Genomic DNA, 26,854 nt, shown 5'->3' with positions numbered 1-26,854 from the left:
TGTTTATTGTAGAATGGCATAACTAATATTGATGAGTATGACATAATCTTTATAATATGGACATATAATCATTCTATATAGTACATTATATCTATGCTTATTTATAATTGGCTTCATTTTCAATAAAATTTGCCTAAAAACGCTAGCTTTACATTCAGAAGTTTACTATCAAGATCATTTTTTGAAACTAAAATAATATTTTCATTTCTTTGTCTCCAGAAAGGAGCTCCAGATCTGACCAATGGAAGTGGAGAACTGCACTGTGTTTACAGAGTTTATCTTCTTAGGACTTTCTAAAAGTCAGGATATGCAACTTGGACTCTTTGTATTTTTTCTTTTTGTTTATGGCACAACTGTGGTTGCCAATGTAGGGATGATCTTGCTGATCAAGATGGATTCCAGACTTCATACTCCCATGTACTATTTCCTGAGCAATCTGTCTTTCTGTGATTTCTGTTATTCCTCATCTGTCTCTCCCAAGATGCTGGCTGATATTTTATGTGAGAAAAAGAGGATTCCATATAATATCTGTCCCATACAAATGTTTACTTTCTGTGCATTTGGTGATGTGGAAATTCTCTTGTTGGCTGTTATGGCATATGACCGTTATGTAGCTATTTGCAATCCACTTCTTTATACAGTAGCCATGTCTAGAAGACTCTGTACCCTGCTGGTTTTTCTCACCTACTTCATGGGTCTTCTAGATTCTGCAATTCACACCTGTTTAGCTTTCAGGTTGTCCTTCTGCAATTCCAATGTCATCAATCACTTCTTCTGTGACTTTCCTCCCTTGTTAGCACTTTCCACTTCAGACACGTTTATTAATGTGATAATGCTATTCATACTTGGAACCATTATTCTGGGGTGCAGCATTTTCACTGTTCTCCTCTCTTACAGCTACATTATTGTTACCATCCTTAGAATGAAATCAGCTGAGGGGAGACGCAAAGCCTTCTCTACCTGTGCCTCCCACTTATGCACAGTGGCTCTCTTCCATGGCACACTTCTCTATATGTATTTCAGACCCAGTTCCAGTTACTCTATGGACACTGACAAAATTACTTCTGTGTTCTATACAGTTATCATCCCTATGTTAAACCCATTAATCTATAGTTTAAGAAATAAGGATGTAAAAGGTGCCCTGAAAAAAGCAATCAGTACTAAATTATGTCTTCAGTAAGGTCAACATATCTATTTTTGCTATAGTTTTTTTATTTTTAATTAACACATTTAATTGAATTCTCATGAGATAAACCATTGTGTAGTTATTCATGAATATGTGACAGTCATAAAATAGTCTATCACTAGTTTTCTTAACCAGTGCCTATTTCTAATATTTTCTAATATTATTTCTAATATTCTACTATTTTTTAATATACTCAGTTTCTCTCCTCTCTTCCTTTCCAGACCTGCCTCAAAAGAAGACATGTTCCTTCTCTCTCTTTCTTCAATTCTATTTCTTTTCTTATTTTCAGCACTGTAATTTGCAATATTGCTACTAAAGGAGTATCATTCATATCACTTTAACTAATTTCTGGATCCAGTTCTAATTCAAAGAGACCATTTCTATCTATCATTTAATAGTGGTACTATTTTTGAATTAACTGTAAATACTTTTTTCCTGCCTTGAACACATAAACACAAACACACATATTCACAAACATGTTTTAGCAAACTTCCTACCATTGACTAATCTTCATCTCTATTAGCTTTGGGTATTGTTACCATACTAACACCTTTTTTTAATAACCCATTAATAAATCATCATTCTATATCTGTCCCTTTGCCTCATTACACCAATGTATCATAAACCAAATGATTTATTCTGAGTCTCTGAAATCTAAGTGTTTGTTATTTTAATACAGTTTAAATGTCACCAAAGAACTTTGCAAATACTTTTCATTACTTATCTACATGCCTTCATTTAGAGTGTTAGTAAACTTTATATATTTAATCTAATTTCATGTTCACTTAACTGTTAAATTCATTCCTCTTTTAAATGGCCATTCCCTTTCCATTTACTCTTAATGCTATATTCCACAGATATAATTAAATTAACTGAATTAAGTTGAATAATAATTAGATTTAATATTGTAGTGAATTAAACAATGATTAAATTGTCTTGCTGAGTCAGAAGGTTGAAATTATGTTTGTTTCTAATTTTTACCTATTGTTATAACATTAATTTCAGCTGATACATAGAGCTACTTCATTCAAATATGAGTAGATATGAAACCTTTTGTTCTAAGTTCTATATGTTCTATATTCTAATTTCTATAAATACTCTAAGTGCAAGCCTCTTTTTTCATCTTGCTAACCTAAATCTTATTAAAGTATGAGTATGGAAATGTGAACTGATAAAGGGATGAGTTTTGGACATTGTATGACCAACACAATCATGAATACATTTGTAATTGTATCTAATCTAAAAAAGAAAATAAATTATGGCAAGAGTAAAAATTAAAATGATGAAAAGGTTTAAATTTATTCAAAATAAATTCTTTTATTTTCATTAGTCTTAAAATGTTCCTTTAATATGAAATCTCTGTGAATTTTGTCTTTTTGACTAATCAGATTACCAATCAGGGAAGATTTATTTAATGCTCAATTTTGAGGTCTCCTCTGGCTTGCCATTGTGCACTAATTATTTCAGGTGACATATTCAGCAGTAGAAGGCATGCATTTATATACTACACTCTGTTATCTGCTTTATACACAATAAGGGGATTATTTTCAAAAAAATAAAATGGTACAGCTTCTAATGTTGTAAAATGATTCTGATTTTACTATTAAATTTGGTATGCTATCTATAATGTAATAACATCTTCCTCAGTCAATGACTATTTTGAGTTATTGATTCAAGAAAAAATAAGCCTTTGTATGACAGACTATTTAATGTTATTACATGGTACTGAATAAATAAGCATGTGTCCACTGCTCAGCATATATGAATTGACAATTAACTACATGAATATATCTATCTAATATCTACAAGGGAAGTCATTTGGACCAATCTTTTTCTCATTTATTCTTCTCAAATGCATTAAAATACCTGACATTTTTCATTACATTATTTAAGAAAAGCAGATGTTAGACATATTCTCTGCTGCCCCACTCCACAATGTACAAATTATAATGTACTTTTTCTCTTCTTATATTTCTAAATAAAAGTTTTCTTTTAAAAATAAGTTAAGCATATTTTATTAAGTACATTTTAAAGTTTAAAATTTTGTTATTAAAAAAAAAACCTTTATTGAGGCTTGTTTTCCATGAAGAGATAGGAAAAGATTCAACTGAATGTATGTACAGGGAGGACACTTCAAATTTAATTATGAATTAGAATACAGCATTCAAGTTTAAACCTTATTTCTTCATGAATGATCTAGAGAAATGATGATAGTAAGACTCTTGGTAATGAAATTATAATTTTTGAGGACTGGATTGATAGCATGGAGGTAAAGCATTTGCCTTGCAAGCAGAAGGTGGTTCGAATCCCGGCATCCCATATGATCCCCTGAGCCTGCCAGGAGCGATTTCTGAGCACAGAGCCAGGAGTAATCCCTGAGAACTGCCGGTGTGACCCAAAAATCAAAAAAAAATTATAATGTTTTAAAATTAATAGGTCATAGTTCTACATAGTTCTAACTCAATTTGAGTTAGTTTTAATATAATCAGTAACAGATTATTTGCACTACATCATCATGCTCAAAATAAACATACTTTGAAAAATAATTGATTGGATGTCTCAAATTATTTTTAAATTCACAAGTATATTATATTAATAATTTATTAGCTAAAATGATGATAGACTAAGCAATACTTTAAAAATAAAATATTGTGTCTAAGTAGGTGTCAGCAATAAATTAAAGGAAAATGCAATGTAACATGGTTTACGTCTGTCACTTCATAAATTATTCTCTGTATACAAAAAAATTTTTGCTTACTTGGTTCTTGATAAAGAAGTAAAAGTCCTCTGCTAAAGTGATATTACAGCTGGTAAGGACACTTGCCTTACACATAGGAGAATCAAGCTTTAATTCCTCACAAAATATATAAATTTTATAGCTGGTCAAGTGTGATCTCTTGAACAAAAAAAAAAAAGAGTAAGCCATGAGTAAAGTCAGATGTAATCCAAATGAAAATATTACTACTACTACTACTACTACTACTACTACTAATGTACTTTACATACTTTTTATGTTACTTATGTTTTTATGTTACTTATGTATGTAAACAGCCAAAAGGCAGAAAGTGCAGCAAGGATCATAGAAGTACATAAACAGCAAAAAAGCAGAGTATTCAACAGTATTGCTTTAAGTTTATTCAAATATATGCCAGGGATAAATGAGCTCTAGCATTTTAAGCTACCTGTAATAAATCATAAAATACAAAATCTTACTGTTCACATGAATGAAACATATTGTTACAAAAATAAAAATAGGATAAAAATTTGTAGAGATTTATGTTCCAAGAAAGAGTACAGAGTGTACTTTCATTGCAAATGGCCAATGTTACTCTTGTTCAATTTCTGGCACTGCATGGGATATCCCAATTACCACAATGATCAGTGATCTCAGAACCATGAATAAGCCCTACAAACAGAGAGATGTGTCTCCAAAACGAACAAAAAATTGTACTACATGTATGTTTTCACTAGAGAATGGTTTAGATTCTTGGAAACCTTAAGAATATTTTTAAAATGATGGTTATTTTTTCCTTTTCTCAATCCATTTATCTTGAATTAAAAGTTCCCTCCTTGCTAATTTGTTTGTAGTGGTTATGATGGGAAACATTGAAACAGAAATGCAAGCCTACCCATGTAGCAGAGACTGTGCAAATAGAGTGGATATATACTGATGTCCTCAAAATAATGAACACATTAACTAGAATCTTCTGTGCCAGATATAAAGAAATAGATCTTATAAATTTGTGAAATAATTATAGCAATTCTAAGTTACTTAATATGTAAAATATAAGAAAATGCTTTTTTTGTATTCTTTGCTTGGGGCCAGATAGATAGCACAGTGAAAGGGCTTTTGCCTTGAATGCAGAATGACCCGGTTTCGATTTCAGCACCCATATGGTCCAGTGAGTCTGCCAAGAGCTACTTCTGAACACAGAGCCAGGAATGACCCCTAAACATCTCTGTGTGTGGCCCAAAAGCCAAATAAATAAATTAAATAAATAGAATTTGACACTGAACATATTCATAGTTTAACAAAATTAATGAAATCATGGTACTTGGTAACTTTTGGCAATTATTATTATATTCTTATTGGCAAAGCACATAGTAATTCTATATATATGCAAAAAAAGATGGACATAATTACATAAATATTAACTTTAGGAAGGTAAGAATTATACTACTGTCAATATCCACTTTTCATACAGCAGAGAACATGAGTGCAAAAAAAGCACATCTGCAAATACAATAACTCAAAATACATATATTTATGAAATATTTATATTACTTTATACTTTTTATAAGTAATCTTTGCTTTGATAATTGTTAATTTAAAGGTAAAGGATAATACTGTCTTGAGACAATGAAAAAAAGTATTAGAATTATTCAATACAAGATGTTTTGCTTCATTAACCATGAGACTAAACCATAATAGTTTTTATTTATTGGTATATAAAAATCTCATCATGATAAAATATTTCTATAGTGATGCAATGAATGTAAGTCTATACAATACATGCTTTTTTAGTATACAGCCTCTGTCTAGAATTTTGCAATTTTATTATCTGTTAATATTTTGGGGATTATAAGTGAATTTTCATGTTATCTAAATTTACTTCTTAATAAAGGGTAGTAGAGATCAAATCAAGTAATTCATCTTATGAGAGAGAAGATGTGTGAGTTAGAATTTAAAAGCATTCACTTTTAAAAAATGGACTGCACTCAACAATGCTAAGGGATTACTCTGATATCAAACCTGATAGACTTATGGGACCATATGGAATGTCAGAATTCACAGTTGGATTCCAAATGTGCAAAGAATGGATCTTATCCACTCTACCATGACACTTTATTTTAATTTGTTTTATTTTTTAAAAATATTTGAGCTATGCTTGACTGTGCTCAGGGATTACCTGGCTCTAGTTTAGACATCATACCTGATGGACTCTGGAGACAATATGAAGTACTGTCTGGATTAGTTACATGCAAGATATCCAAAATATCAGCTGTACTATGTCTCTGGTCAAAGATTTTTTTTTTTAAATCTATACTCACAGTGCTGATTTCTTAGGGGAAGCAGGTTCATTTATAAAACCAATCAAAATATCTCTTGCAGATATAGAAGAATAATATCCTGAATTGTCACCATGCTGGTCATATTTTAACATATCAAATCTAATAATAAAGACAAGAAACAAATTATTCCTTGGAACTTTGATATCTCATATATTAATTATAATTCTAAAAAAAGTTTCAGTTTATTGTGTTTCTGGTAGTTCACCTATTATTCCCGTGATAATGTAAGCACTACTAATTCTAATTAGGATGGATACTCGTTTTTTGTGTTTTGTTTTTCTTGTTTGTTTGTTTTGGTTTTGGTTTTTTGGGCCACACCCTTTGATGCTCAGGGGTTTCTCCTGGCTATGCCCTCAGAAATTGCTCCTGACTTGGAAGGACCTATATGGGACACCAGGGGATCAAACCACAGTCTGTCCTGGGCTAGTGCATGAAAGGCAGACACCTTTTTTTTTTTTTTTTTAATAATTAGCAATTTTAATCTAAGAAAAACACTGTAAAGTACACTTCAACTTTGACATCAATAGAAAAAAATGCTGGATTAAGTAGCTAAATTAGGCTGCTTTAAACACTGTCTAAAAATTTTCTTTTCAATCATATCCTCTTAGAAATCTCTAACATAAAACATTTTACATATAGTCCTTTTGAGATATAGCTGCAATCTGAAATGTTATATAGCACAGAAGTGGATTTTACTCTAACTTTTGAGATTTTTTTAAGACTTTAAGAAAGAATTAAAGAATTGAATAAACATAAATGCAATATATAAATTGTGTCTACCAGCTTGAGAACCCCTTGTGGAGTCATAGGTTGAGTGTCCACAGTCCTGCTCAGTACCAACACCCCTGTATATTTTAAATAAATTAATATCTTTATTTAAACACCTTGATTACAAACATGATTGTGGTTGGGTTTCAGTCATGTAAAGAACACTCCCCTTCGCCAGTGCAAACACTCCAATCACCAATGTCCCAAATCTCCCCCCTTCACACCCCACCCCCACCCGTACTCTAGACAGGATTTCTATTTCCTTCCTTCATTCACATTGTTATGATAGTTCTCGATGTAATTATTTCTCTAACTGCACTCATCACTCTTTGTGATGAGATTCATGTGAGTTAGAACTTCCAGCCCTCCTCTCTTTTGTCTCTGAAAAATTATTGCAAGAATATCTTTTATTTTTCTTAAAATCCATAGGTGAGTGAGGCTATTCTGCATCTATCTCTCCCCCTCTAACTTATTTCACTCAGCATAATAAATTCCAGGTTCATCCATGTACATCCATGTATAGGCTGCATAATATTCCATTGTACATATGTACCATAGTTTCCTTTTTTTCTTTTCTTTTTTTTTTTATACCACAGTTTCTTTAGCCATTCATCTGTTGAAGAGCATCTTGGTTGTTTCCAGAGTCTGGCTATTGTAAATTGTGCTGCAATGAATATAGATGTGAGGAGGGGATCTCTATATCGCTTTCCATAAAAGTTGGACTAGACAGCATTCCCACCAGCAGTGGATAAGAGTTCCTTTCTCTCCACATCCCCGTCAGCACTGCATTCTTTGTGATGTGCATCAATCTCTGTGGTGTGAGGTGGTATCTCATAGTTTCTTGAATTTGCATCTCCCTGAATATTAGTGATGTGGAGCATTTTTTTATGTGTCTTTTGGCCATTTGTATTTCTTTTTTTGTCAAAGTGTCTGTCCATTTCTTCTCTCCATTTTTTGATTGGATTAGAGGATTTTTCTTGTAAAGTTCTGTCAGTGCCTTGTATATTTTGGATATCAGCCCCTTATCTGATGGGTATTGGGTGACTAGTTCTCCCACTCAGTGGGTGGCTCTTGTATCCTGGGCACTGTTTCCTTTGAGGTGCAAAAGCTTCTCAGCTGAATATATTCCCATTTGTTTATCTCTGCTTCCACTTGTTTGGAGAGTGCAGTTTCCTCCTTGAAGATGCAAGGCAGACAACTTACCTCTAGCACCACCAATCCGACCCTGGATAGATTCTCATCTACAAACTGTAATAAACTTTTTCCTCAATAAACAATCTTCCTTTGATCTTTGCTATCCCACAGGTTTTGAATGAAAATATGCACCCATCTTTACTGAAAATACACCAATACCTTTTGGTCTAGGCTCTACTATTTTGATTTTGAGTATCTTTGTCGAATCCATTTACTTTAACTTGTCAGTTATGAATTTGGGATTATTAAGGCTATTAGCAATGTATTTTCTCTCTTCAACAATGTCCTTATTTAATCTGGAATAGGTTATGCAATATGATCCACATATGACTAGTTTGTTCTGTAGATTAAATAAGATCAATGACTTCAATGATATACCACATCTCTGAACATTTTTTCTTAGGTACAAAAATAGGTTAGTTAGAAATACCACTTGGGAATTCTTTTCTCCTATTGTTACAACATCTTTTAGTCTTTAAGATTTACTCTGTCTCAGAATAATTTTAAAACCTTTTCTACTGCTCCTTCCTCTTACATACTATAGTCATATTCCAAAGACCCACATTATTTCATGGATTTCAAATGAAGTTTGACCTTCCCCTTATCAACTAATCCCTGTAGGGTTATAATAAAGGTTAACAACAACAACAACAGCAACAACAATAATAATAATAAATATAATAAAGGTTTACAAGTGTGTCTATTCTGTATGATTCTTCTTCAAAAAATTAAGTTACTCAATGAATCCTTAAAAATCTGTATCACTTTGGTGGACAAAACAGAAAGTGCCCCTTGATTGCATTGAAGTTTAATACTGCTCCACTGGATCATTATGGGATGGTATCTTTGGATATTCATCTACACCACTATGATTCCATATTCAATCCTCTGATTTGTAGTACAGAGAATAAGGATGGGAAAAATTTAAGACAAAGTCTAGATTTAAATAGATTAAATTAACAACCACAAATTAACATGTATGTATGAACATAGTATCCAGATATAATTGATATTTTAAAATATTTATTTTATCATTAACACTTTATCAATGTCTATTGTAAAAATGCAATTGACATACTAATATATCTTGCAGAAACCACCAGAAATAATATAAAAATAGCTGGATTTAAACAAAGGTAAATGTATTCACTCCTGAACTGTAAAACATAAAGAATGGATAAGCTATCATCACTCCGTGACTAAAAAGACCTCATTTAAGGAAGACTGATGGGAATGAATAATAACAATCATTTATATTAAAATGTTTCATTGTGCTAGTTAAGGAAAAAAAAACTCTTGACCATATTGAATGCCAGGTTTTGTTAGAGACTTACATAAAAAAGTCTTAACTTTCCTTTGGTTTTGTATTAGGGCTCTGAGACAGTGTTTTTGTTTTACATAAGTAAATATTTTTATTAATTTAATTGTTTGTGAATTAATATAATATAATAAAATAGTTTAATTAATGCTTGTAGTGTACAAAATCATTGTACCTAAACCACACAACAGTGTCACACCCTCGACCACTATATGTCTTTCACTCCTCTTAAATTTTGACCTCCTGCAGGATATCTTCAAACCACCACAGCTTGGTAAACAGTTTTATAATCAATGTTGGGAGTGTTGGTTATCATTGTATATTGATGTTCCTTTGTCTTCTTTATCTACCACATGATTCAACTAATCCATTTTGTACTATTCCTTCAATTTATTTTATTCAATATAACTTCCTCCATATTTTGCCTTATTTGTAGCAATAAGAAAAGGCTTGCTTCCATTATAGCTGCATGGTGATCCACGTATATGTATATAACAAAGTATGTTTATTTACTCCTCCTTTATTGGGGATCAGGATGCTTTTATGCCCACTGTTAAAAAATTTATCATTGTATTTAGTCAAGGGAATGAATAAAACAACAATAACAAAAACAATGAGAATATCACCTCGTAATAGTGAAAGCGACATATGTCAAAAAGAATAGAAAATCAATTTGGACAAGGATGCAGTTAAGAATTGTGTCCTCATTAATTTATGGTAGGAATATAATATTATTGTTTCTCTGTACATAAGATATATAGTATTAAGACTACTATTCTTATTTTATTATTATAAGTTTAATTTCTATATTTCTATCTAAAATGATAATTTCATTACTTGGCATCTTTTCCAAAACTACTAAATCAATTATTCATGAGTGAAAAATCAGGACCTTTTATAAAAAATTACTTTTTAAATTAAAAATTTACATTAATATCACTCACCAACAAAATTCATTTTGATGAATGTTTTTTTTAAATAAATGTTATTAATAATTTTTAAATATTTTCCAAGTTATCAAATATTTCAATATCTTATCATTTTGGCTAAGCATACAGCCTTTATAGAATAGTTTTTTAAAAAATTATACTTTCATTATTAAAAAGGACTGCCTTTTTAAAGAAGATATATTGACAAAAGGAAGGTCAGATTCCTTTTGCTCTTAGCAAAACAAAAACTTTCAATTTGTCTTTTATTGAATCTATTATCATGAACTCAACTTGTTTGAAAGTGACATTATAAACAGTAACAGTAATTGACTTCTGGGCATAGTAGTTGCAGGTAGAAAGTTGTATACTGTGCATGCTTATAATGCTAAGGCAAATGAATAATAACAAAAAATCAAGATGACTATTTTCCTCATTGTCTTTCAAATGTTGTAATACATTATTATGTTAATTATCTGCATGACTCAAGAAAGTCATTTTTATGAACATATATATTTCTTTGGGGATTAATTTATATAACTCAAGTATCAAGAGTATTGACAACCATGCTCTATGTTTAACTGGGAATTAAGAAAAGTTAATCTGAAGAGATAATCATGTTTATAAAGTCAATGCTCGATATGCAGAATGGTGACTGATGCAATTTAACATCTCTGGAGATAAGAAAGTAACAGAGGAAAAAGGAGTAAAGAAGGAATTAGTATAATATGACCAAAATTTATTTTATATTCAAGTGTGTGTCAAAGAGGCAGAATAGTAGAAAGTTGCTTCCTAAAATAATATATTGGAGGTTTATTTGGTAAAAAAATTATGACTTACCTATTTGGTTTTGTTTGATTTAACTCAATTCCATATTCCATTAGCAGAAGGTATTATAAAAAAATGGTGTATTATGTTTTCTTTCTTTGGTGACATGATTCAAACCTAATGTAGAATATGCACAAAGTCCATACCACTCTACCACTCACACACATTCTAAACTCAGTAGGTTTTTAAGAAATGAACAGTTAGGAATCAAAATCAGTTTAAAATGAAATTAGGTCTAGACAGTATAGTGGGTAAAGCCCTTGCCTTGCCTAAGATTCTTGCCTTGCACACTGCTAAAAATGAATAGATCTCTGGCACTCTATGTAGCCCTCAGAGACTGCCAATATTGACCTCAGAGTGCCAAGCCAAGTTCAAGTACTGAATACTGTTGGGTGTGTCCATGACCCCAAATATTTAATTGAGTTTATGTGGGGCATTTTCTAGTTTTGTGAAAAGCAATGATAATGTAATGAAAATTATTCTGAATCTATGTCTTTTAACATATTTATTCCATAGTAGGTATTTTAAGGAAATATGATATCCTATGCTAAAGTGCACTTCATGACTCACTCCACGTTTAAATGTCACTAGATAAATGTGTTAAAGCAAAGATTTTTATCAAAACTTACATATACACAAGGTAAAGTTAAAGGAGTTTTTACCATGTTCTCTTTATTTCCTGAAATTGTACATCTCAGCTAAACTCCACTTTACCAATTATTATAATAATACTCAATAATAATCAGTCTATTGTAAATTAAACAGATTGCTTTCAAATTTGTCACTATGTCTTATTTGTTAGCTTCTGTAGAAGTCACAATTGGTTGCTAAGAAAGCTTTAATCAGGTAAAGATTTACATCTCTTTCAAATAGTTTGTCTTTTTTATTGTCTCTTCTAATAAAAACCATTTTTAGTTAGACTTAGGAAGTTACTTATCTGAGAAAGCCCTAATAGCAAAAACCTTTTCCCTCATGTAGAAAGTAATCTTGATAGGAAAATCTGTCTTCTTGGTAATCCTCTAATCTACATCAGAATTGACACCTAGACTTGGACAGAGAAAAAAAACTTTGAGATGATAAAATTTACCTTCTTTTAAACCCAGGGAAGCCTTTAGGCTCTTAATTCAACTGTATCTATGCATAAGGTTCATTGTTTTGAAGAACAGTATTTACTGATAAAGCTTCTGTTTACAGGATAGGTGTGTTTTACTTTGTAAAGAAACAAAAATAAGTTCTTTTTTTATATACCACAAAAATGTGACTGGAAAAAATACTGCATATATACTCCATGTATGTTGATTAAAGTCAGAACACTTGTTCTCCCCCACAACTGTCTGTGGCTATTGTCATTCATCCTCTGAGGACTCTGCATCCACTTTCCTAAGGAACCCCAAGAATTCCCTAAAGTATCCTGATCCAGATGGCCTTGACAAGGTGTGGTGACAGTAAAAAGAAACAACAAATATAAACAACTACAAATGAAACTTTTATTCCTCTCAGTAATTTAGAAATAATGGGTGAATAATTTTGAGAATTTTCAAATATCTAAAATAAGCATACTGAAAGCTATATCATCAGATGAGAATTTTTACTATGAAAGCAAAGTTTCTGATCTACAAGATTTTACTATGACCAATTTCTAGTGTAACATATTATTGATTAATTTGTAGTCAATATCTTATTATATATAGTTGATATTGTATCAATGAAGTTTCTGAAACCAATAAAGAATAGAGGAAATGCATGGCAATAAGGACTAATAAGTAAATAGTATAAAACATTCAAATTTAGTAGAGATAAAAATTGTCTTTATTGATAGTCTATTCCTCTTGTTCTGAATACTCATTCAATATATTTCATGCTAAAATATCTGTATGTGATAAATTATTTATGAGAACTTTGAGTTACAAAATAAATTTCTGACATGAAAAATTTTATATGATAATGATTACTAACATAGATGAAATTGAATAAATTAGTACATATGAAAGGAACAGAGCACATAATTAAATATATATAGTGTATTACATTTATTGACATTATTAATAATTTAATAATACAGATGAAAAATTTAGTTATCACTAGGCAGTGTTATTTTGGCCTTATTATTGAGGGTTTTAGATAACATCTTTTTTTTGCAATTACCTGTTGCTCTATAAAAATTGGGAGTAGTGTAGCAATTAAAAATAATTTATTAGATTATACTGTGAATATGAGTCATCTGAGTAACGATGGATATGTCTGCATTTGTGAGCATGAGAGCCTAAGTGGATGCTAGGACAAAATTAAATGAACACATAAATAAGTGTATAGGAAGAGGGCTCTGAAAATAAGTAATTCATCATCACTGGAGACATGACAACTTTAAATTATACATAAAATTTGTAATAAGGTAACCTGGAACATAGCAAATATTTTTCAAAATGTTCTACTTATCAGGATCATGATACCAATGACTGGATAACATAAGCTACTAAACTACATTACTAGCTCTATTAGTCTAGGTCTACTATAGTCCTGAGAGAATACATACTGACACTCAGGGACCATAAATTGTGAATTTATAAAGAAGGACAATGAGGAGGCAGTGCTAAATCAGCACAGGAAAAGCTGCATGAAACAGTAAATAGTTCTGGGTTAGTACATATAAATTTATTTTTGTTTCAATACTTTGTGTTTTAAATTTCTCAGATTTTTGACAAAATATTTTATAAAATTAGGAGATTAATTTACAATTATTGTAATCGATTTTATTAATAAAATGTATATGCACATAAATAACTTGTAATACAAAGACAAAAAGACAAGAGTTAATATTATCAGAGTTTAATCAGTTTATATAAAGTTGGATGTATTGCAATGAACATACCTGTTCCGAGCATGCATCCCACATCTCCCTCCTTTACCCCCCAAATGCTAGAGGAACTGTTTCCCACTTGTACAGTTTGTTGTAGATTGAGTATCAATTCTGTTGTCGTTGACTTTGGATTTGGTATTCAAGTCTGATCATTTTATATTTCCACCTATTGAACATATGACTGTCTGGTCTTGGTACCATGGGAGGGATGGGAAGGCAAACATAAAAAGAGAAAAACTAGGAGGAGTCCATCTAGGTGTTATAAATATCCATTTAAAAGAACGGGAAAAAAGAAAACAATAACAAACAACTTAAAAACAAAAAACAATTTTAGAATTACCTGAAAAATCACTAGTTTAATAGCTTGACAAATAATTTTCTCAAATCAGAAGTACTTTATTTTATTTTATTTTTGTTTTATTATATTTTTTGCCTTTTGTTTGTTTTTTTTGGGGGGGTGGGGTACAACTGGTGATGCTCAGGGGTTATTCCTGGTTATGTGCTCAGAAATCATTTCTGGCTTAGGGGACCATATGGGACACCAGGGATCAAATCCAGGTCCATCCTGGGTCAGCTGACGCAAAGCCAACAACCTACCACTGCACTATCCCTTTGACCCCAAGAGTACTTTATTTTAAAGGTGTTTAAAATAACATTTAATACTAAAGTTTTAACAATAATGCAAAAATAAATACATGCAAAATAATGGAAGAAAGAAGTCGAGGCAACTTTGTTGCATTGGTGATATTGGGAAATGACAGAAATATATATCCAAACCTTAGAATAAAGAACAATGCAATCCTGAATCCCAAACTTTAACAAGCAAATTTAAAATCAGGCCAGTTATAATGACAGTCTGTGTGGTGACATGGATGGATATGGCTGGACTCTGGGAAAACTCTGGGAGTTGTTACTCTGGTGGAATAGAAGCTGAAATATTTTATGTATAAAACTCAGTTTTGAATATTTTTTTTTTGTTTTGGGGCCACACTTGATGATGTTCAGAGGATACTCCTGGCTATTCACTCCTGGCTTGGGGGTCTATATGGGATGCTGGGGTGTCAAACCACGGTCTGTTTAGGCTAGTACAGGCAAAGTAGGCACCTTATCACTTGCGCCACTGCCCCAATTAAGAATAATTTTTAATTAAAATTATTTAAATTAGGGGCCGGGCGGTGGCGCTGAAGGTAAGGTGCCTGCCTTGCCTGCGCTAGCCTAGGACGGACCGCGGTTCGATCCCCCGGCGTCCCATATGGTCCCCCAAGAAGCCAGGAGCAACTTCTGAGCGCATAGCCAGGAGTAACCCCTGAGCGTCACAGGGTGTGGCCCCCCAAAAAATTATTTAAATTAAATAAAATACTTGTAATTTATGTAGATGTCAGGAATAACTTAAAATGTTTTATATACTGCTTTAAGTATATAACTTTATGGTATTATCTGTAGTCACAAATATTGTGTTTACTAGTTTTTTGGTAAAAAAAAGTGTGCAAAAATTGGGCTGAATCAATAGTAAGCTTCATAGAATATTCTCCTTGTAGGTCGCTGACCCAAGTTTGTATCTTAATGACATATACCTCATAGATTTCACCAGCAGTGATAGATGAGAATAAAAACTTGGTGCAAGCCATAAACACCACTAGATTTGACCCAAAATAAATAATAATAATAATAATCAGCTGAAAACATTACAAAAATTTTATTTTTTAATTTAAAACTAAGTTTATCCTTCCCAGTAATCAATGGTTCTATTATTGTAGTACTAGGGTTGTCACAAACATGTATGTTCTGTCTCTTCTTCAAAAATATTGCTCAATTAACCCCTACAAATCTATAATCCATATGGGGAAAATAGACAAAATATTCCACCATATCACATGAAGTTACTATTGCATCATTTTAACATGACTGGGGACAGTATTACTATCTTTAGAAAGACTTTCATAAACTGTTGTCACCCCAGGGTTAACCCTCTGATTTACAGTCTATGGCACAAGGATTGGAAAATTTGAAGAGAAATATGCAGTTATTGTTTTGGTTTTGATTTGCTTTGCTTTCGTTTGTGGATCAAAAATAGAAATTCTCAAGGGGTACTTTAGAATCTTCAATCGGAATAATACTAATGGTGCCTGGGGGACCATGTGGATTGACTGGACTAATCTGTCTGAGCTGCTTGGAAAGCAAATGCCCCACAGTCTGTCCTATTTTTCAGCCAAAGGGAATTTGTTTTTTTTTGGGGGGTGTTTTTTTTTTTTTCGTTTTTTCAGGCACACCCAGTCATGTTCAGAGGTTTCTCCTAGCTATGTTCTAAGAAATCACTCCTGGCTTGGAGGACCACACAGGATGCCCGGGATCGAACTGAGGTCTGTCCTGAGTGAGCCACATGCAAGGCAAACACCCTACTAGTGTGCTATATCTCAGGCCCCATAAAAAATTTTTTTGGGGGTGCGGGGGAGATGGCAGGGTTTGGCCATACCCAGCAACAGTCAGGGGTTACTCCTGACACTGTGATCAGAAATTGCTCCTGGTTATGGAAGACAATATGGGATGCCGGGAATCAAACCAACATCTGTACTGGATCAGCAGCATGCATGGCAAATGCCCTATAACTGTGCTACTACTCTGCCCCCTCCCCCAGCAATAGTGAAGTTTTAAATGTATGAAAAGTCTTTGACCAGCTTCCTTCTTACATGTCACTCACCCTGTTTTACATGTAAAAATCCACAAAGATTGAATTATCTCAACATAGATATTTTTATCTGTCACTTGATCCTCCCCACCTGGTTGCATATGGAGCTGGTCAAAGAGGAGAGGTCAGTTTGATGGACTCTGCACAATGAGGCTTGAAGCTGTCCCCCATCCTTCTCTATATTTTTCTACAATATGAGTGTCTTGGTTTATTAATTCATGTGGTGACTCTGTTTCTGACCTAATCTCTAAGGATTGGGGTACAGTGATTGAGCCCTAACATGTGGAACATTGATTACCTTTTTAAGTGAGCCTTGCTCAGGGACTGATCTTGGCTGGTGACTCTGACTGGTAGCTACAGAAAATCATTGATCTTCCATTGCCACTCAGACCGTCCTCTACTGACAAATCATCTCATTAGTTGAAGTAATCCTTCAGAATCAACCTACATTGGACTTGATCACAAGAGACTAGGGGGATATATGTATATCTCAAAGTGTACATCTTGGAGACAACGTATTATACCTATGTATAAGGAATACTTGAGAATGGTATTCAGAAGGATAAATACTACAATCTAGTCATGGTCCCCTGCTGCCCTAAAGCTATCTGCCTCTGACTTAGCTCACTCCTTGCTTTTCCTTTATCAATACACACATATTAATTTATAAAACCCACCCAGGACTGATGAGAGACCCATCAGTAACTTTAACTGCCCCTGGCCCTCAGATGAATTACGTTTATTTTGTTAACTCTGACATGAAAAGTGGAGGGATGGTGGTTGTGAAATTGCACTGTCGGAGGGTGGTGTTCTTTTTTATAATTAAAACCCAACTACAAACATGTTTGTAATCATGGTGCTTAGATAAAGACATTTTTAAAAAAGAATATAAAACATAATCCTGTTGCATGAATGGTGCTCAGTATTTACTGCTCCAGCCCTTCCTATAGTCACTGCTTGTTCTGTTGCTACCAATTCCCAAAACAACGTAAGCTGGGACACTTGACTCATTTTTTTTCTACTGCCCTAGAATAAGGAAACACAATCAAGAGTGAAAACATTATTTGATATGTGCTTCAAAAACACACTGTGGTTGATGTGTGATGTTGACTTGTGATAATCTGTTAGCTATTACACTGATCAGTCTGCCAGCTTTGTATTGTATATATTGTTAACACAAAACCAATGATATTCCCAGCAATCTTCTTCAGGAAGTAGTGCCTTGACTATCCTCTACCCTGAGGCTGCAACCATATTATAGCCCAATGCCCATATAAAATAAAATCTGGCATACAGCAGTATATCTCACTATACACTGTAGTCCTGCTCCTGGGAAGAAGCAGTCTGACTCTTAAGGGAATCACAATTCAAGTAGGGGTAATAGATTCTTATTATTTTGGAGAAAAAATAGTTGTCATTTTAGCGCCAACTGTTTGGACTTTTGAGAAGGGAAATTGCATTTTCCAGTTTCTGTTATCATCCTTTGTAATGGCTGGGAACACTCATCACCTGAGAATTGGAGGATTTGGTAATACCAACCCTTAACAGTCTCTACTGGTCCTCTGGTAGTTTTTTTTTTTTACCTCTAATATTAAAAAGATAAAGAACCCAATTATAACCCTTGAGATTCATGGGAAGAAGTTTAAACGTATGTTCAGCACAGGTGCTGATGTTTTCATCGTCTCTTTGCAATACTTACTGGCCCCATAATTGGGCCATGCAAGAGATACCTTATAGCCTACAAAGAAGGGGTTCATTCCCCTCGTTATTTGTCCAGCAAAGTGCTAGATGCCTGAAAAGCATTGGTTCAGGATTGGTGACCACCTTCCAACCATATGTAACTCACCTAACCCCGAGTATATGGAATGTATATCTCCTTGAACATTGATACTCTCAGTACAATATTTCTCTATAGATCTCTCTGGTTCATAAAACAGAGGCCATGTCCTTTAATTGGGGCCACTACAGTTCAGAGCATGCTACCCCTCTGCATTCAGTGGAATTCTCACAATCCTGTGTAGAGTCTGAAGTGACCCTATGCAATAAAAAATTTAAGGCACCAATAGGTCTGGTAGAGGAGCAACTTAAGCTGGGACACAGTGAAACCTCATTTTCAAAATGGACACTGCCTGTTTTTGTTATTAAAAAGAATTTGGGATTATGGCAGTTGTTACTTGACCTAAGGAATGTTGGGGCAAATGAATAATAATCATATCATCTCAATGAGTTTTTCCTTGAGTTAAATGTTTTTAATGTCTTCAATACAACACAGCCTATCTCTACATGACTAAAGAAACCATTCTTTATGAACATGTACATTCCTTTGTGTGTGCTGCCCTCCATGAGCAATGTTGTATTTTTAAAGATAAACTGAGTCTGGTAAAAGACAGCATATACATAGTAGAAAAGAGCTTGGAAGAGACAAAAAGAGGTTTAGGCAAAGAGGAAGCCTGGCACAAAAACTGGTTTGCAACCTCCCATGGCTCTCCACCTTGTTGCCCAGTATTTTGGGACCCGTAATTGGCCTTCTTTTGCTCATTTCCTTTGGCCCATGGGCGTTTCGTAAGCTGACCGACTTTATTAAGCAGCAGGTTGATTCTATCGGTGCCAAGCAAGTGGCTGTGCACTACTCTAAGCTGAATGCTTCAGAGCAGGACCAAACTGATGAAGCTGAGCTGCAAATAGAAGGTTTCCAGAGACGTGCCCGCAAGGGCCTCTCGGAAAGACCCAGGCTGTGGTTCTGCCAATGACGGGTAAGTTTACTGTCTGTCTGCAGCAACAACCTAAGACAGACTTTGTCACCCTTTTTTTCTTTTGCAGTCTACAGTAGAGGGAGAACTGTCAGGGACCTCACAGCGCTACACCCTTGGTCTGCTTCTGCTGCTGCTTTGCAGAAGTTCCTGGTATAGCTATCCTGGAGGCCCCCCACCCCGGGGGCTTAGGAAATGAGTAAAAAATCAAGAAAAAGTTAGCACAAATTGTGCTACCTAACAGGATGCCTGAGGAGGTTTGCTAAACTATGTTGCCAGCCTTGTTCCTGCTGACCTTTCAAGCATGAGTTAAGAGCTAGATTTAACTTTATGTTTAGTAAAAACATCGGGTAATTGTAAATGTTTTAATGGTAAATGCCTTCATGTTACATATTTCTTTCCACAGGCCTACCCCACTGCCTCTTTGTGGCTTGGTATATAAGCTCTGTGAACTTTGCAATAAACAACTCTTGATCAGATTCTTGACTTGAGTCCTGTCTGTCCCTCTCCCCAATTGTTTTACATGTTAAGTCCTCTTCGTGACCCACGAATAACTGGTGACCCTCGTCCCTGCGGGCAGGTTTGGGTGGTCACACCTTTGAGGATTAGTTTAGGTTGTACAGTTTTCAAAAGGTTTTGCCTATGATTCAAATTTCACAGGGAGTGGGAGATTAGAATACACAGTCTGTAGGAATAGTCATGATTATAAAATCAAAGTGGGATAAGCAGAGAGGAGACTAATGTAATTAGGTACTCCTGGAGTTAAGGACGAAACCAAGGGAAAAGAAAAAATATGAACAAATGAGGGAAAGATTTCTAAATATCAATGTACATATGAACAATAGACTGAGCTAACAAAAACATTAAGATGACCTCCTAATATATAATATTTTAGTGTCTATATAAAACAATATTTATTTATTTATTTATTTCGGTTTTTGTGGCACACCCAGTTATGCTCAGGGGGTACTTCCTGGTTATTCGCTCAGAAATAGCTCCTTGCTTGGGGGACCATATGGAATGCTGAAGATCAATCCCAGGTCAGTCCTGGGTCAGCCACATGCAAGGCAAATGCCCTATCTGTGCTAACACTCAGGCCTCTGATAAAATATTACTGACAATAGCTTGAGTTGTATGATATTTGACTTACTTCTATCTTCCATTAGCAGAAATTGCTATATTATTAAAGAGATAATAAAATAAAAATTATTTTGTAAATTTACTTTCTTTTGATTATTGAAAATAAATGGTGCTAGTGACTCTTACATGTAAAGCATGTGTTGTGCCACTTAGTCACATCCAAATTTAACAAGTTATGAAAAAAATCAACACTTGTCAATTAAATTCATTAAATAATATTAAAAAATAAGAGAGCAGGCATATATGAGTGTAATGTTCTATTTGTAAACAACTGACCTATATTATATTCCAGTATCTTTATTTTCTAGTGTGCTCTCCAGGAGTGATCTCTGACTGTACATCATAGAGCAAGTCCTGACCACTGCTTCATATGGCCCATAATTACATATACATTTTCTTTTTTTTTTCTTTTTCTATTTTGGTTTTTGGGCCACACCCGGTGACGCTCAGGGGTTAATCCTGGCTATACGCTCAGAAATCGCTCCTGGCTTGGAAAACCATATGAAATGCCAGGGGATCAAACCACTGTCTGTCATAGGGTAGAGTGGGCAAGGCACTTTTTAAAAAAATATTTTTAAATATTTTAATATTAATATATTTAATATATAAATATATATAAATATTTAAAATATTTTTTAAAATAAAATATTTAAAGATGTTGTAGGTAAATTATTTTTACTAGTTGTTTCCCATTTATTTCTTTCAAAATATATCACAAAAGGTTATCTATGGACTGATCACTTACATTAATCTTCATTTATAGCATTATATCACATAAAATAAGTACATCAGACTTGCTTTTAAAGCCTGTGTTCTTCTGTAAATATGATTCTTGATTTCTTATTTTTATGCCTCATTACTAATTTTTTTTCAAGCTGAGGATCCATATTTAAAAGAGAACATAGATTTTCTCTTTTTATATACCACAACTATAAGTTCTGCTCAATGAAAATTATATCATTTCAAAACTACTATATACATATTATTGAAACCTTACAGAAATATGATTATAGTAGCAGAATTTTCAATTTGACAATTTAATATGCTACTTTTTTATAGAATAACACTAAAATTACTTGCCTTGGAATAAAGAATATCTTAATATTAGTATATCAGAAATAACTTCATGAAAACATATAAATGAAATATTTAATTTCTATAAGTTTTGAAGAAATATATAAAACAGTTATACCAACATAAATTTATGTTAGTGCCTATATGAAATCACCAAATCATTCCTAAAGTTTTATATTTTGTTTTGAATTCAGGGTTCACAGAGTTTTTTTTAAACTTGAATGTGTGATTTAAAAACAGATATAATTTTAAAAGCATTTTAATAACAGACTATGTTTCAATGTATATATTTTGATAAATATTATATATAAACATTTGAGACAACTTTAAGTTTTATTATTAATTTTGGATTCAACAGTAGATTAACCTACATGTTTAAGTTTTGTAATATTAAATATATATATACATATATATATATATATAAAACTTTTGTGGACTACTTATTTAAAAACTATCTTTATATAAAACTAATTGCCAGGGTTGAGTCATAGCAAGCCATAGAACATTTACCTTACACATGATTGATTTGGGTTCGATCCATGGCACCCAATGTGATCCTCCATCCTGCCAGGATTAATTTCTTAGTCAGAACCAAGAGTAATCCAGAGTTCTATTGGGTGTGACCCAAAAGCAACAATAATAATAAAATAAAAATATGTTGCCTTTTTAAAGAACAGAGATTTATGGTTCTGGTGCTCATCACCAGGAACTCAGAGACATGGTAATTTTTTTCTAATCTGATATTCATGAACTAAATATTGAAAAATATTCTACCATTTAAGCAAGAATGGATTATAGGTGGATAGTGTACAAAATGGCATTATTTACAATGTTATGTCCAATATGAGCTCAATAGTTTTCCTTCCACTTTTTTGTCTCTAAAGTCTTAAATCCAACCTCATCCCACTACCTCTATCATTAAAGAAAGCCTTTATTTGAAAAGTCAAAAATTTTGTTTAGGAATTTACTCATATCACATTTTCAGAAATATTGGACAACCATGGTAAATATTGCAGTAGGAATAGAAATTTGGTCTGCTTTATATAGAGAGACAACTATATTGATAAATTCAATCTGGATCCTCTATAAAATCTATGATAATTCATGTTACCTAGAAATCTAAAGACATTAAGAACAAATGAATATAGAAAAAAATGAGTAGAAATAATAAAAAGTTGTGGTCGTAGTAATAGTACAGCAGTAGGGTGTTTGTTTGCCTTACATGCAGCTGACCTAGGACAGACTTCGATTCGATCCCTCGGCATTCCATATGGTCCCCCAAAGCTAGGGCCAATTTCTGAATCCATAGCCATGAGTAACACCTGAGAATCACTCACTGGGTGTACCCCCAAAAAGAAGTAATAAAAATATGTGAAGTAAGTAAAAATGTTACCCCAAATCTGAACAAGAGAAGAAAATGTACTCAATAAATGTACTGAAAGAGAAAATCACTCAAAATTATTGATATAACAGGTCAATGCACAATAACATCTTAAATTTCTATTTTTGTATGGTGGAAAAACCACTACACTCATCTTTCATTATTTCACAATACTTATGATATTATTCAATTGGTACATTGATGTAAATGCAACAAAAATTGCATTTCAAGCTTTATAACCTATTTCTTTCCTTTTGTACTTGACCATTTGAATTGTACTTTAATTTATCAATAAAATTTGGACGATTCTGATCAATTGATTGTCATGTATCTCTTGGATTCTATTAATTATTTATTTTGTGATTATTTTCAAATGTCAAACCATACACGATAGTACTGTATCTGAGTATGTGATGCATTTTTCATTTTTTTAAATTTAAAACATTGTGATTTACAAAGTTATTCATTGTTGAGTTTTAGACATACAATGTTTCAGGACCAATCCCACCACCAATGTCTCCCTTCCTGTTTCAAAAGTCCATTCCATGTCACCAACTCCACTCTAGCCTTCCAGCATAACAGTCCCACTTTTAAGTTTAATTGTTGAAGTTTGGGTCTCATAATTTAATTATTGTTGACTCTGTCATTTTTAACACCATCAATACCCCTGGGGTTCTTGGTTATGGCCAAGACCCTTGGTCCTTGGTCCCTGTCTATTGTCCTTTCATAGTTGTCTTTCACCTTCTATTCTAATTTTTTTTTCCCTTCTCCTCACTATACTCTGTGCTGGCAGTGTTCTTAAAAATCCCTTCTAAACCATTTTATTTCTTCATGCAGTTATTCTAAATACCACACATAAGTAATATCATCTTATCATATTATCCTACTTCTTCTGGTTTACTTCTTATGATTTATTTAACATAATATCTTCCAGTTCCATCCATGTTGAAGCAAATTGCATTAAAGGCAATCATTAAATATAATAGTACTTTTATACTGTTATTAATTTCCATTGATTTATGATAAAAATCTACTGAATCATAGACATAATCACCTTTGGATTTTATTGGTTTACCTTTTATTTATAGTGTTGAAAAATTCCTGGCGTTTAGTACATGACATAAATGGCAAATGGCATAATATGTTTTAATTCGGCACTATAAACATGATTATAGTAAAAAGTCATATTTTTATTAAAATCTTAAATAAATCTTAAACTTTAAAAATAGTCTAATGCACTATTAATTAAATTTAAAATTTAAATTTAAAAGTTAAAGTAATTAAAATATGATTAATTAAATTCAATTAAATTTAAAAATAAATCTTAAATCTTAAAAATAGTCCAATACACTATATGTTAACAAACTCTCATATGTTATACATGTATAATATACTGATAACTTTAAATAAGAGTTCATAAAATCATGTGTTCCTCATTAGAGGTTAAATAGTATAAATCATAGTAAATCATTTGAAATGGATGAAATGACACAATCTCAATATTGCTAAATTCAACATTATAATTGAATTTAAAATATAACCATATAAACAACAAAGCATAATTTTACTTGTGTATTGTGATCAATTATAAATCTTGTCTTTCAAAAATTATAGAGTAAGACAACTATATTAGGTAAAATGAAATTATGTTTTGGATAATCTGAATAAAATAACTTGCTGACTGGAGACATTGCAGTTGTTAAATATACTTTACATTGGATAAGGTATCATGCGATAAAATTAATATTTTCTAAAATGTTCTATGTATTTGTCTCAATCATATTTTTACCATACAAAATATCAGATAATAAAATCATATTAATAGATATGTTACTACTTAATCCTGAGAGAGTAAGTGCTGAGTACTTAGGGACTACATGCAGGGTGACTATATAAAACCAGGTCACTGATGAAGGTATGCTGAACCAGTCTGCAAAAAGAACTGCATGAACCACAGTAGCTCTGGGCCAGGTAGATAGTTTATCTTTTCTTTCTTACTGTGGTTTAGATTTTTTATGGTAGCCTGCATTTTATAACTTTATTATGAAGTTATTTTTAAAATCAAGAGTATATTAAGTATAATATTTGTATTTAATTATCCTAAGTTAGTAAAAGTAAAATGTGTATATACATTAAAAACTAATAACAAATAAGAAAGAGTAATAGGTGGAGGTGTGTAGGCAATTTTTATTGCTTTCTATGTATAATGGAATTTTATTTTAAGTACTTTACTTTTCTTAGGATGGGATTTTGCTAGTTAAGCCTTACCAGGCAAATTGTAGATAAGTTTACGGGAAGATTTGGAGATCAGAATGATGATCACTAGATAATAATTCGTAGTTTTGGTTTATTTTACTAATCTTATTTTATTATCATTTTTTCTTTACTTTAGACATGAAATGGTTTGTTTGTCACTATGGACAACATCATTGGTTGGGTAAAACAAAAAATTGGTATCATGCTCAACTGCTCTATTAAAAGTGTCCAAAGGGACACCAGATTCCAGAGACCTATTGCAGGTAATTAGGATCTAAAAAAAAAACAACAAAAAGAAAAATAATTGTTAACCATTATCTAAGAGAAATTTTCCAGAGAATGGAAGTAGAGGTCCAGGCTCAAACATAAATATCTCTCAGGCATTTGTTATGTCTAATCTGTTGAGGAATACATCAGGTAACTTCTCTCCCATAAATGTGATATAAAATATATGATTACAATATTTCTGCCCATCATTTTGTCACTTGTGCAACCAGCATCCCTAGATCAGGTTTCAATTTTCATTACAAAAATCCTCTGAGCAGCACAAGCTTTTAGAAAGCAAACTGGTCAGTTTTGTTCATTCCTTGATCTACTCTAGTTTATAATACTTGAAGCCATATTCATTCTATTATCAAGCAAAATCAAACTTCATTGGTGCTACAGGTCTTGACTTCTGAACATTGTAACTATTGAAACTTCATAGAAAGGGAAATAGTCATGGCAAAGTAGCTGACTATTATATTCTACAAAGTTCTATCATTCTACTTGATCTATATTTTGGAATTCAATGAATAAAATGCAAAATATTCATTATGATTATATTTTAGTCATTATTATTTTTCTTCTTTAGTAAATAAATTAAGTTCTACAAAATTTAGATGCATCATGGCATATTTAAGAGTTATTAGTTATATGAGCCAATTTATTTTCAAAATTATATCTTATAAGCATGAATAATAAAAATTTATTAGTTTAAAAGAAAATATCAAACACTATTGTGTAGTAGAATGGAATAATACTGATGATTCAGATACAATATTTTATAATAAGAACATGTCAATATTATTTTTATTCTTATTCATGGTTGGCTTTCATTTTATTAAAAATTACAAAAAATTGCCTGCATTACCTTATACTATTTGGAGGGGGCACACCGGGTTACACTCAGGGGTTACTCCTGGCTATATGCTACAAATTCTTTCCTGGCTTGGGGAACATATAGGACGCCTGGGGATAGAACCGCGGTTAGTCCTAGGTTAGAGCATGCAAGGCAAACGCCCTACCACTTGAGCCATTGTTCCTTCCGTCCCCTACGTTTTACCTTTTAATAAAAATAAATAGTCCCAGAAAGTACTGTCAAGATTATATCATGAAACTAATTGATATTCACATTTCTTTGTCTCCAGATCTGGCG

General features: G+C 32.6%; 1 protein-coding gene across 1 annotated transcript; it reads left to right on the top strand.

Annotated features, from left to right (window-relative positions):
- Positions 1-241: 241 nt before the first annotated feature.
- On the top strand, positions 242-19,586 carry LOC126018663 (olfactory receptor 5W2-like). Its single transcript, XM_049780762.1, has 2 exons — positions 242-1,176; positions 19,340-19,586. Exons 1-2 carry the CDS (start codon positions 242-244, stop codon positions 19,584-19,586), a joined length of 1,182 nt encoding a protein of 393 aa, XP_049636719.1.
- The last annotated feature ends 7,268 nt before the right edge of the window (positions 19,587-26,854 follow it).

The sequence above is a fragment of the Suncus etruscus genome, chromosome 9, assembly GCF_024139225.1.
Source record: "Suncus etruscus isolate mSunEtr1 chromosome 9, mSunEtr1.pri.cur, whole genome shotgun sequence".
In the NCBI taxonomy this organism is placed as follows: domain Eukaryota; kingdom Metazoa; phylum Chordata; class Mammalia; order Eulipotyphla; family Soricidae; genus Suncus; species Suncus etruscus.
Note: the sequence above shows the minus strand (reverse complement) of the source record. Positions and strands in the feature narration are given on the sequence as shown.

Bases quoted from the DNA above. Each gene is read 5' to 3' on its own strand.
- LOC126018663 (XM_049780762.1), top strand. From the start codon at position 242: ATGGAAGTGGAGAACTGCACTGTGTTTACAGAGTTTATCTTCTTAGGA. The intron at 1,177-19,339 runs GTAAGGTCAACA...CTTGTTGCCCAG, and splicing joins AGTACTAAATTATGTCTTCA to TATTTTGGGACCCGTAATTG.